This window comes from Perognathus longimembris, chromosome 9, assembly GCF_023159225.1.
Source record: "Perognathus longimembris pacificus isolate PPM17 chromosome 9, ASM2315922v1, whole genome shotgun sequence".
NCBI classification, from domain to species: Eukaryota; Metazoa; Chordata; class Mammalia; order Rodentia; family Heteromyidae; genus Perognathus; species Perognathus longimembris.
The window spans coordinates 10569025-10581363 of NC_063169.1; the positions used below are offsets into that span (position 1 = coordinate 10569025).

At 44.4% G+C, this 12339-nt stretch overlaps 2 protein-coding genes across 5 annotated transcripts in view; one reads left to right on the forward strand and one right to left on the reverse strand.

Annotated features, from left to right (window-relative positions):
- Cdc40 (cell division cycle 40) overlaps positions 1–7458 on the reverse strand; it is a 42528-nt gene extending 35070 nt beyond the window's left edge. The window contains exons 1-2 of one of the 2 annotated variants that reach the window (XM_048353701.1): positions 7208–7339; positions 3347–3493 (exon numbers count right to left, since the gene is read on the reverse strand). In XM_048353701.1, the coding sequence (XP_048209658.1) occupies positions 3347–3355 (9 nt within the window). In that variant the 5' untranslated portion in view covers positions 3356–3493; positions 7208–7339. Of the gene's footprint in view, positions 1–3346; positions 3494–7207 lie in introns of both variants that reach the window. The other variant, XM_048353700.1, reaches the window with a different exon arrangement.
- Positions 7459–7938: 480 nt separating this feature from the next.
- Positions 7939–12339, forward strand: part of Wasf1 (WASP family member 1) — a 42445-nt gene continuing 38044 nt past the window's right edge. For 2 of the 3 annotated variants that reach the window (XM_048353703.1, XM_048353705.1), the window contains exon 1: positions 8167–8439. The gene's annotated coding sequence lies outside the window, so the exon portion shown is untranslated. Of the gene's footprint in view, positions 7971–8166; positions 8440–12339 lie in introns of those variants that run through there. The other variant, XM_048353704.1, reaches the window with a different exon arrangement.

Genomic DNA, 12339 nt, shown 5'->3' on the forward strand with positions numbered 1-12339 from the left:
TCGTATAACCCAAGTCAATGCTTCAACTTTTTTTCAATTCATTCCTCAGTTTAATGAACATTCTGGAAAATCACTGGCAGTCCCTTTTGTAACTCTACTACTAATAATCAATTCTCAAACTGGTATTCCTAGTCTGGCCCTCTCCCTTGAGCGTTATAGATTTGTACATTCAAGCTTAGCCTTGGAATCTTTGCTCAGAAAATCTAACAGACATCTCAAATTATTCTCGGTCCTTCATCCCCCATGTCTTTCCAGGCTCCTTTCCATTTCTGGCAATTACATTTATAGGCAGTTGCTCAGGTCAGAATTCTTCTCTAACACTCTAACACTCCTTCTACCTTCTATATACACTCAGAACAACTTTTCATATCCTCTTTCCATCAGCTCAGTTCAATGAGCATCTTGCATCAGGATTACTGGTATGGTTTCCCGGCTTTCTATACTTGCCCACCTACAGCCTCACTCCACATACAAGCCAATGCAATGCTTTCAAAAGATTAGTCAGAGGGTAGTGCTACAATGCTCTAGCCCCTTCACTCCCCAGGAACTTGCCTACAAGGCCCATTACAGTTCTAGGAAAGTAGGCATGGCTCCCTAGGGCATGTCTTACAGGGCATTGTTCTTTTTCAATACTGTATTGTCCGAGCATCCACATATTGAACATATGTTATTCCATTATAAATGTGTTTCCTTTAGTGAAACTAAGTTGACAATCTTGCTGAAGGTAGGATACTTCTGTCAAGGTGATACATACTAATGCAACAAACTTTGCATAAAATGTGAGATTTATAAAATTAACAGTGATACTGGAGAAGAAATGCCATGAATGATAATCTGGATAGTTATGCAGGCCAATAATCAAAGACTAGAAGACGAATAATAAAAAAATACCAGACATAGTTATTGTTCCAAAATTTTCCACTCTTAAAATGTTTGCAACAGCTCCTGTATTACACAGGCTAGTTTCTCTACTTCTCAAAGACAGAGTTCAACAGAAAAAATGGCTTCCTTGAACTTCCCTCCTCTCTAGTTCAAAAATTGTCCCTTTCCTTACCTCCTTACCCTACCTTATCCAATGACTTCCAATTGCCATCCCCAATCCATCCATCCTTCTTTCCCTCCTCCTCCCCTCCCTCTTTCCTTTTTTCTTGCAGGCCTAACCCCATTCCTGGCCTCTGGATTCTCATATCCAACTACCTACTGAATTTCACTACATAGAGATGTCACCATAGCAAATGTCACTCTGCCACAGAACATACTGCTCTTCCATACTCTATCTTCAGGGAGTCTCACTCATTAAATCTATGTATATTTCTCCAGAAATCCCATTCCATTCTCCCTTCTTCATATTGCACCTACCATTGTCCTAGTTCAAGATTCTAATTTCTCCACGAGTGGGTGCTTTAAAAAAAAAAAAAGAACAAGTAATTCAATGCTTCCTGTACTACTCTGCATCACAGGCATTCTCTTTGCTATCTGACAATATCATCTTCTTTTTCCTGACTGTTCCCTCTGCCTGCCCCAGGAAAAACACTTAGATGTGCATAGTCTTAAAGTATTTTTCACAATACTTGTGACATTATTTGTTCCATGTAACTTTTACTTACATATTATATCCTCACTGCCTAGTAGAATTCAGGCCATTCAGTACATATTCAACAACTATTTATTAAATAAAAAAGGTGAAAGGAAGAACCAATCCACAGAGAAATTAAATACAATCAGGCTGGCTAAAGGTTGCTGGGTTTGGCAATCACATTACAAAAAGATTTTAGTACTGAGATGAATCATAAAAAGACAGCTGTAAGGAGCATTAGGATGTAGGAAAACAAGGCAATAATAATTTTTAGCCTTTTAAGATGTTTAGCAGTAAAAACCAACATATGTCAGGCTGGCTTTGGCCTTCAACCTTTTGCCTTAGTCTTCCAAGAGCTGAGATTATAGGTATGTATCAGCATGCTAGTCCTCTCCTTATTTGTTGCCTGTGTTTCTCCCTGCTGTCTCCTTCCTTGTAGCAGTAGGACTGACTCTATCTTTTCTTTTTCTTTTTTTTTTTTTTTTTGGCCAGTCCTGGGCCTTGGACTCAGGGCCTGAGCACTGTCCCTGGCTTCTTCCCGCTCAAGGCTAGCACTCTGCCACTTGAGCCACAGCGCCGCTTCTGGCCGTTTTCTGTATATGTGGTGCTGGGAAATCGAACCTAGGGCCTCGTGTATCCGAGGCAGGCACTCTTGCCACTAGGCTATATCCCCAGCCCCTCTATCTTTTCTTAAGAAGAAAGAAAAATAAACGTTTTGTGTAGAAGTATGATTGAAAAATATCTCTTAAGAAGAAAAATGAACTTAATTTTTATTCACAAACATCTCCCATCTGACATCTCATCTCTTGAAAACAAGATTCCACATTGTGTTATGTTGTAGAACTTTATATGAAGTTTTATTTTGTTGCTCAAATTAATTGTATCACAGTTGATATTGTGTTGTTTGTTCTCTCAATTCCTGAGATACGTATGATATGTATATTAAAATCTCCAACTAAGATTGTACACTTGTAGTTAAATTGTGCTTAAATATTTTGAACTTACATTGTTATACACCTCTTTGTAAACAGAACCTTTTATCATTATGAGCCATAATCCATGAAGGAATAACTTGATAATACTAGACTAAATACACAGTTCTGACAATCAAAAGGCAGAAAAAATGGTTAGAGGCCAAATTGCAAACAGAAAAGAATCTGCAATACATACGACTGACAAAGGATAGTATCCATAGTACTAATATGTCCTTTAGAAAAAAGAAAAAGACAAGCCAATAGTAGTTTTTAAGAGCAATAGAAACGAAATCACCAGTAACAAATGTGAAGGTATTCAATCTCAATAGGAATATGGATCGCAAACAGTATATAAATTTATGTTCTGTGCCACAATACTTGCTATTAGTCACAATACCAATTAGTCAAGTACCAAAATAATGTGTTTTCATGCTTCATCTCTCCTTCCTCAATCATTTTCCAATCATTATTTGCCACATGTAAGCTTCCTCCCTGCCCCCATCATATAAGCAAGTGTTGATTCTCAAACCAGCAATAGGCACATCGCTGCCCTCCCATCAGAGAACGGGGGCCATTCAGGCTAGGGGAACACAGGGATAGTCCGGCTCTGCGGCTAAGGGACCTCTGGTCTCTGGGACCTTATGTAATCTTTCCTCCTGGATCTCCTTACTTACTAATTCCTTAGAGCCTGAACTAAATAAGCTCTAGAGACACCCCACCTCTGCCACTGCTAGTTCAGCTCTGAACTTCATATTCTCAATGTACATACTTCATCAAGGCATTCTTTTTCACTTACTTTTTCCATTCTCTTTCCAAATATATTTCCCTTAATCTTGTATTCCAGGATTTGGAGATGCAAAGGAATAGACACAACAATCTCTGGGCCCCAGAGTCAGTCCAGGTGAAAGTAAAAAGTTAATAAATCCCAGCAATGTGGCAAGTCCTGCAGTTGAGATATAAAAAGGAGGGACTCAGACAGACATAGCTGAGGAATCTGGCACTGACAATTGAATGATAGTGGAGTTTGGGGCACGGGACAGAGGCACAAAGCATGGGATTTTCCAGGCAGCAAGACTAGTGTGGGGAAAACTGTGATAAGAAAAAAGAAAATTAGAAAAAAAAGAAAAAAAAAGAAAAAAGAAAATTAGATTTATGGGGCTTTACAAAGTTCAATACGGGAGAATGGTAGGCTTTATATAGTACATAAGAAACTTAGAAATTCTCTAATAGGCAACATGGATCAATAATTCTCTAAGAGGCAAATTGAGACTTGAAAGAACCTTCAAACTACATGTGGAAGAAAGAATGGGATGTGGAATTGGTGATAAAAAAATGCATTAAGTAGAAGGAAAAGACAAATGATAAAAATTTGAACTAGACAGCGGCAACAATAGAGCAAAGTGAGTCTGTAATCACTAGTTACAGTGGGCACCACCCCCAAGCAAAGTCTGAAAAAGAAAGAAAGGTGAGAAGTTACTGGGAGAAGGAAGAAAGCTATGAAGGTTATGCTAATGAAAATGGAGAAGATACCAAGTTGAGAATAATTAATGAAACAGAAATGGTAGCTGAAGGACTAGCTTCAGGGGCTAAGGAAAAAAGGGAAAGGGTGACCCTAAGAGATGGAATGTAGAATGATTAATCAAAATGGGAAAAACAAAAGTGGATTTTTGAGGGAATGAAATGTTAATTATCCAGCATACTGAACTAGAGGTATCTGAGAGTCATCTGCGGGGGGGGGGGGGGGATGTTTATTAGGTCTTAAGCTAGTAAAGTGTTTAGGATTGGAAAAGAGAGCAAAGAGAACTGACATTTAATCAGTGTTAACTGCTAAAACTGCTTTACATGGTTTATGAGAACTCTTATAACTCTACGAGATAGGATCTAGTGTTGACTATTACTATGAAGATGAGAAAAGATTGCCACGGAGTACTTAAGTAACTTACTAGTAGGTAAGCGCTGGGAGCAGGATTCATATCCTGGAGTCTTGACTCAAACCTATGCTTAGTGGTTACCTGAGGGCCATCAGCACAGACTGTGTTTGAAGATATAGGAGAATTTGTAGAGTACAAAGAGGTCTAAGGACAGAGACCTGGGAAACACCAATTTATTCAAGGAAAGGATGGAACAAAGAGGAGACCAGAAGACTAAGGATAGCCTCCTGGAAGTCACAGAGAATGTTTTGAGAAAATGGAACAATTAACCAGTGTGTTACTTCACGTGAAGATTCAAGTCAGGTAGCAAAGGTTGACAACTGGAAGGCCTGGGACATCACCTAGAAGAATAGTTTCCCATGAGCCTAGGGCCACAATGCATTGGGTTGTAGAGAAAATGGAGGTGAAGAGGTTTCTGAAAGATCTAACTTGGGAGTTTTGTTTTGTCAAAAAGACCAATCTCCCAGCGGGGTGCTGATGGCTCACATCTGTAATCCTAGTTATTTAGGGGGCTGAGACTTGAGGATCTCAGTTCAAAGCCAGCCCATGCAGGAAAGTCAGTGAAACTTCTCTTCAATTAACCACCAGAAAACCAGAAGTGAAGCTGTGGCTCAAAGTGGTAGAGAGCTAGCCTTGAGCAAAAGAGCTCAAGGATAGGGCCCAGACCCAGAGTTCAAGCCCCAAGACCACCGCCAACAACAACAAAAAAGTCCAACTTCCCAACATTATTTTACTGCCAGATGTCCTAATAAAGAGTAAAACTCCGCTGGGCCCTATGGCTCAAGCTTGTAATCCTAGCTACCTAGGAAGCAGAAAAGGAAAGCAGGTTAAGGTTCAAGGCCAGCTCAGGCATAAAAGTTTGTGAGACTTCATCTCAATCAACAGCTGGTGGAGGTAGTGTGTGCCTGTTATCCCAGCACTGGGAGAAGAACAATGCCTATGCCTGTCATCTACAGAGACAGAGGGAAGCTCAAGTTGGAAGACTGAAGCCAAGGCTGACCTGGGCAGCCCTACCTGGAAAAATAACCAATGCAGAAAGGAACTGGGGGTGTGGCTGAAGTGGTAGAACACCTACCCACCTTGCAAGCAAGAGACCTGTGTTAAATCCCCAGGAATGTAAAAAAAAAAAAAAAAAAAAAAAAAAGCAAAATTCATAACTAGATCCTTAAAAGCTTGTTAAGCCTGTTAAAAGACATGACATACACTAGACTTGGGAAGGTTTTATGAAGGCATTTTTTCTACACTGTTCCCTGTTCACACCTTCTTTTTTTTTTTTTTTTTTTTGGCCAGTCCTGGGCCTTGGACTCAGGGCCTGAGCACTGTCCCTGGCTTCTTCCCGCTCAAGGCTAGCACTCTGCCACTTGAGCCACAGCGCCGCTTCTGGCCGTTTTCTGTATATGTGGTGCTGGGGAATCGAACCTAGGGCCTCATGTATCCGAGGCAGGCACTCTTGCCACTAGGCTATATCCCCAGCCCCTGTTCACACCTTCTGATCGCCCATATGGGGCTCTAATACCAAGTGGTGGATGTTCTCAGCAGGCTAGAGATATATCAACTTTTCCTTATTCTTTAACCATATTGAACTCTCTGCCTTCCCAGGTTTTCTAGTCACTTATGCTTGGGAACACCTTCCTTAGTGTACAAGGGACTGACTTCTCATTCTTTGAACCTACCTAAATCTATCAAAATCATACTCCTCCCTTGTTCTTTATTTTGGTATCCTATGTTTATGGCATAGTATTTGATCCAATCTGCAGCTACTTTATTTGGTCACTCTTACTTGGCCGCCTCTTCCACTAGAGCATATGCATCATGAGGAAAAGAAGGTTGGCTTGTTGGTCTCCATGGATTCACCCCTAAAAACAGTACCAGGCAAATAATTCGTGCTCAATTAGTAATTGCAAAATGAGGGCTGGGAATGTGGCTTAGTAGTAGCGTGCTTGCCTAGTGTGCATGAAGCCCTGGGTTAGATTCCTCAGCACCACATACACAGAAAAAGCCAGAGGTGGCGCTGTGGTTCAAGTGGTAGAGAGCTAGCCTTGAGCAAAAGGAAGCCAGGGACAGTGCTCAGGCCCTGAGTTCAAGCCCCAGGACTGGCAAAAAAAAACAAAAATAGTGATTACAAAATGAATGATATAACGCAATGTCTCCCTTTATCATCTTCCTTCATTGGGACCAGGCACGTGTTCCACTGTATCAATACAGTGTTCACAACAGTTAACATCCACTGCACCATCACGAGGTATCTGGCTCTGTGCTATAAGCTCGTAATCTTCACAATAATCCTCTAACACAAATAAATGTCTTACAAATGATGTCCAGTATAGGCGGGGAGAAAACAAGATACTGTTGGTATCCGCTCCAAGTTCACACAAGTGGTGGACCACGCCAGATCAGAAACTAGCTCTTCCAAACCAAAACAAAGTCAGGCTACTTGGGGAAATCCAGATCTAGTTTTCTTTACGTCCCGAGACTACACTGGCTCTAGGCAGCCCAGGCCATGGTCCCCAAGTTCAATTTCTACCCTGTCTGTGCCCACTTGCTCACCTGATGGACAGACAGCCCCGAGGGCAGGGAGCCGTGGAGGGCTGCCCGGAACCGGGAGGACGAGGGTGGGAACCGGCTGCATCTAAGCGTTAGCAACTTACCCCTCCGCACTGTGGGGTGACACACACACACACACACACACACTCACTCACGCACACACCCGCAGCCACCACCCGTACCTTAACTGCCACCTCCGGAGCCGAGTCCACCGCCACCGCCAGCGAAGGCTTGGCCGAAGGAGCCTCAGTCAGGTGCATGAGGGAGTCGGCGGCTGGCAGCGGGCACCGACCGCCCTCACTGTCCGAGTCCGACTCCGACCCCGAGCCCGAACCATAGGAAGCGGCTAACGCCGCGATGGCAGCCGACATGACGGCGACTGTTCCTCCACTACAGACCCACCAGGCCCGGGCGGAAGAAGCCGTGACTCCCAGGTCCTAGCAGATTGCGAGTAAAAACATAATGTACCTCCTTCGCTTAAAAGAAAAGCACGTATCAAAACAACATATAGATCATTTTTACAAGAATGATAAAATAAACGTAGAGTTTTCAAACTCTTATCTAGGGAAGCAGAGTGAAGCTCTCCCCGCCCGCCTTCCCGCCCCCCCCCAACTATTGTAACTTTCAGGACCTACTCGGGTTGGATTCAAGGCAGAGTTCTAAAATACCTAGGCGGCCTGGAGACTCCCGTCGTGCAACGCGGCGGGAAGTGAGAGATGGGCGATGGGAAATGTAGTTTGCACGCGAGGGGCGGGGCTACGAAGGCAGGCTTCCTTTGGACCCCGCCCCCGAATGGATAGTTCATTCAATTGGCTATCATCTTCCCTCAATCCCTAGCCAAGCTGGGTTCTCTCGGTCCCCCTCCCCCCCAAAACGCGAGGATTGGGTAATACCATAGAGCCCCGGGAAAAGGGGGGGGAAAGCCATCTTCACCCCGGCGGATGGGTGAGTGGGCGGGGGCTGGGCTTGTCAGCCGGGCCGCACCTGGGCACTGGGGGGGCTGCCCGGGTAGGTGAGGATCTTCGGTGTGCACACCTGCGGCGCGGCCGGGAGTGGCTCCCCGGAGAAAGGGTGCGCCGTTCGGGGGAGCGAGCGGCGGGTCCCCCCGCTGCCGGCGCGGGTCTCGGCGCCCGGTTGTGGAGCGTCGCGCGCGGGGAGGGGGCGGGAGGAGGGCCGCCGCCGCTCGCCGTGTTGTTCGCCCGCACACCCCGCACACCTTGGGGCCGGCGGCCGGCGGGCGCCCCGGGCTACGTTCCTCCAGCGGCTCCGGCGCTTTCGGCTGCTTCCCGGAGCGGGTTCGCTCGCTCTCGGAACCCGACGCTCCTGGGGGCTCGAGGCGGGGTCCCGGGGCTGAGCGGGACCGGCGGCCGCCGCCGAAGCATGAAGAAGGGCGCGAGCCCCTCACGATTGCACGGTGAGCGCGAGTGGGTTTCGTTATTTTCCCCCCCCCCTCGGGTGAGGAGGGGGGTGTGGATTAGGAGAGGCACTCATCCTCGCCGGCGGGGACCGAGCGCCAGCCGTGGGGGTGGCGGGGATGGATGGGCGCGCCTCCCCCGCGACGCCCCCCACCCCCATCCATCCCGCGCGGTTCCCCCGGCTCCCGCCGCCGCCGGGGGCCGGGCGCCTCGGGAGACCCAGGCTGGCGCGTCGGCGTCGCAGGACCGGCCCGAGGCTGCTCGGGGCGGGGAGACTGCGGGTCCCACGGCTGAGCGCGGGGGGGGGGGGGGGATCTGCGCCCCGCCGCCCACCCGCCCCCGGGCCTCCGGGTCCGGGGGGAGGGAGGCTGCACCCCGGGGAGTGTGTGGTGGGGGGGAGGTGGCCGGGGAGGAAGCCCCTGCCCGCGCCGCTACGTGCCACACGCCGGAGCCATCCCTCTCCCCTCGCGGCCGGGGCGGGCGGGCGTCACGGGAAGGCGAGCGCCCGCATCCCGTTCTTTGATCCTACGTCTCGGGTTTTATCCGATGTCGGAGAGGAGGCGAAGCCGAGCCCTCCCTCCTCCCACCCCACCCGGGCTCCGGATGCCTCGTCGCGGGGAGGCGGCCCCCGGGGCAGAGTTGGGGGGGATCCGCTCGCTCTCCTCGCCGCTCCGACGTCGGCCGAACTCGCCCATTGTGCCACCCTGATCGTTATTCAACTCTGCAGCATCCATTGCACCTTTCCGGGTTTCCCTTTTCCCCTTGCTACAGCGTGCCCCCTAGCTTCGGCACTCCGACACCTCCTCCCGCACGGGGCGGGGTGGGGGGGGGGGATGAGGGGCTCGGGTGAGGGTCGGGAGAGGATGGGGAGATGGGGAGAAGGCACCTCCGACCCCCCGCCCTGTCACCGGCCAATTAATTCATCCCCAGTTAGACCAGGTACCCCGGACGACGCCTTCTCACCCCTGCTCACCACCCCCCCCCCCCCACCACCTCTTTTTTTATTTTAATTTTTTTTTAACGTACGCTGTGTCTTAGGTTCTGTTTTAATTTCTCTTTGGGGTTGCACTCACATACTCAACGAAGCCCTATTTCTGCTCAGTAATTGATGCCGTGGATCTCTCGGTTATTTATACGGCCAACTTTCCGTTTTCTGAACGTTGATGGTCCTGTAACCATCATTACAAATGCAATCTCAGTTTGAACTCTGAGGGCTAGTTTAAATCCTTAAGTTCCTAATAGGAAAAAAAAAAAGAGAGAGAGAGAGGTTCGTGTTATCTTCAATATTTGAATAAACTTATTTAATATAGTCTTAAGCTTGGAACAAGAAGAAGACGTCTGTCCTTGTTTTATCGGCCGCAGAATATGTGATTTGGAATCACAACCTTCTCTTGAATGAAAGGCAGGATTTACTATTGGAGATGGGGTTAACTGCCCTATTGATTGCTCCTTAGTTTATCGGAATTTAATTTCCGTTCCCCTTGCAATGTTAAATTACTTGTGAGTGATCTTTCTATTCTCTAACTTTCATCTACAAGGATGCGTAGGCTCTAGTCCACCTGCAGAAGGAAAGATGTGTCTGCAGGCATCATAAAGAGCTGTTGGTTAAGTGCTCATGTTAAAGACTGTAAATGTCATTGAGAATAAAGGACTGAAAAACAAAGGTTACCAAACACACTTTCATGTTGTAATTGTCCCTTTCTGGCTTTTTAAAAAAAAAAAAAAAAAAACCTTAACCCTTTTGCTAAAACCAGAATCACGTATAGAAGACATTGCAGCGGCAGTGTGAAGGCAAAGTGTTTAATGGCACTTGCAAGTTGAGGGTGTAGAATCAGTTACTTGGTTAGGAAATGACCTTGCAATTTACAGAATGGACAGCCTTGTGCCTTGGTTTCCTGATGTGTAAATAAAGCTAATGCTCATTCACAAATTCAGTGAAGAATATTTAAATATTCTGACACATGAGGAAGGAAAAAATCTCCTATGTAAAACACAGCAGAGAGATTTCTTGAGGATTTTCTTTGGCACTTTAGGATGGTTGATAGTTTTTGCTTTGGAGAGATGTGGCTCTAAATTGAATAATTTCTCATTTATAAAGGGGTTTTGCAAATTTAACACTAGAGTTAAAGACCACAAGTAGTTACAATATAGCCATAGTTAATACCAATAAAATTGTTACTTAGTAATAAGTGGTGTGTTAAGTGTGTGAGAAATACATAGAAAATGCTAAAGCTTTTTTTTAAATTAAAAACGTTGTAGGTGGCACAATCCAAAATGTATAGTCAAGATCGGTTATAAGGAAGAGTACAGACGTGTGTGGTTTATGATTTAATTCTGTAAACATCCATACATTTAGAGTCAATACATTTCTGTTATGAAATACTATAATTACATATTTTCTTACTTTTAGGATTAAGTAAAGATAAATTTTCCTAGTGCTTGATTTCATTCTAACAGTAGTTAGTAAATTTGATTTCCTTAATGAAAGACTTAAGGCAGTCAACTTGCATAGCAAAACCAACCCAGTTTGAAGATCATGTTAATAGACCTTATATCAGACCAGTACTTTATTTTGTGTGAGAATTTGATATTAATGAAACTCTTGAAGTATGTTTAAATTTACTGTTTGTTGTATGGAGGTTTTTTAGGATATGATTACAAATCCTTATAATGTTTAAAACATAAGCTTAACATTAGCTATCATTAATACTTGAGTAAATGCGGTTAATTCTTACCTCCATTAGCTCTTTGAGGACAGGAACTAACCTGCAGCTAATAGTTATAAATCCAAAGGTTCTAGCATAGCATTTAACAAAAAGCAAGGGCTCCATTTTTTGGTTGTTGTTGAACAAATAAAATGAATGCGTTGTGAATAACTATTGAACTATTTACCGAGTGAAAATTTTGAAAGGTATATTCATCAAATATTTTAATTAATAGGACATAGACTTATCACCAGAGGAAAGAGAAAAATATGCTTGGAGGTTCTCTGCAACTTTTTTTTTTCAAATTTTTATTATCGAACTGATGTATAGAGAGGTTACAGTTTCATACATTAGGCATTGGATACATTACTTGTACTGTTTGTTACCTCGTCCCTCATACCCCCGTCTGCAACTTCTTTTTTCTCTTCTTTTATAATCATTTCACATTAGTGAGTTAGCACTTATATATTGAATAATAACTATGTTGTATTGTATATATTGGTAACCTAAATAAAATGATAGTAACCATTTTTTCCTTATCTCTTATGGCTGACTTTGTTAACTTTCCTTGCTTTTTCAAAGTTAGGTGGATATAGAAATGTTTTTCTTTTGGACTTTTAAGTTTTCCAGTGAAATATTAATAAAAAGAAGTATATAAATTAAATCATGTTCTGAGTATATTACTAAAAATAAATGCTCCCACCAGGAAATGGAAGCATGAGGTTTTTACCTTTGTTGCTGTTTTTCTTTTCTTTTTGTCTTGTTCATTCGTTTATCTGGTTTTGGATGGGTATGGGGGGCACAGAAATGAGGGACACAGGGTAAACAAATGCAGCAGTGATAGTCACTAGACACTATTTTGAAACTGAACTATACAACTGGAGAGGAAAACTGGAAAAGAGTGAGAGAAGGGGTGGCATTTTCCAAAAAGAAACATACTCTTCACCTGACTTCTATAACTGCAACCCCGCCCCCCGTACATCACCTTTACAATAACAATAAAACATTTCAAAAGATAAATGAAAAAAATTTACAAAATGAAGAATTTTTTTCAGTTTATTACACTCATCTTGTAATTTGGAGTCTCAAACCTTTGTGAATTTGTAGCCCTAACTCAGGATAGGGTTTATTGTATTTAAAAACTTATAAAATGAAATGGCTTAGGACTTGGGACTTCATTTCTCAAAAAAAAAC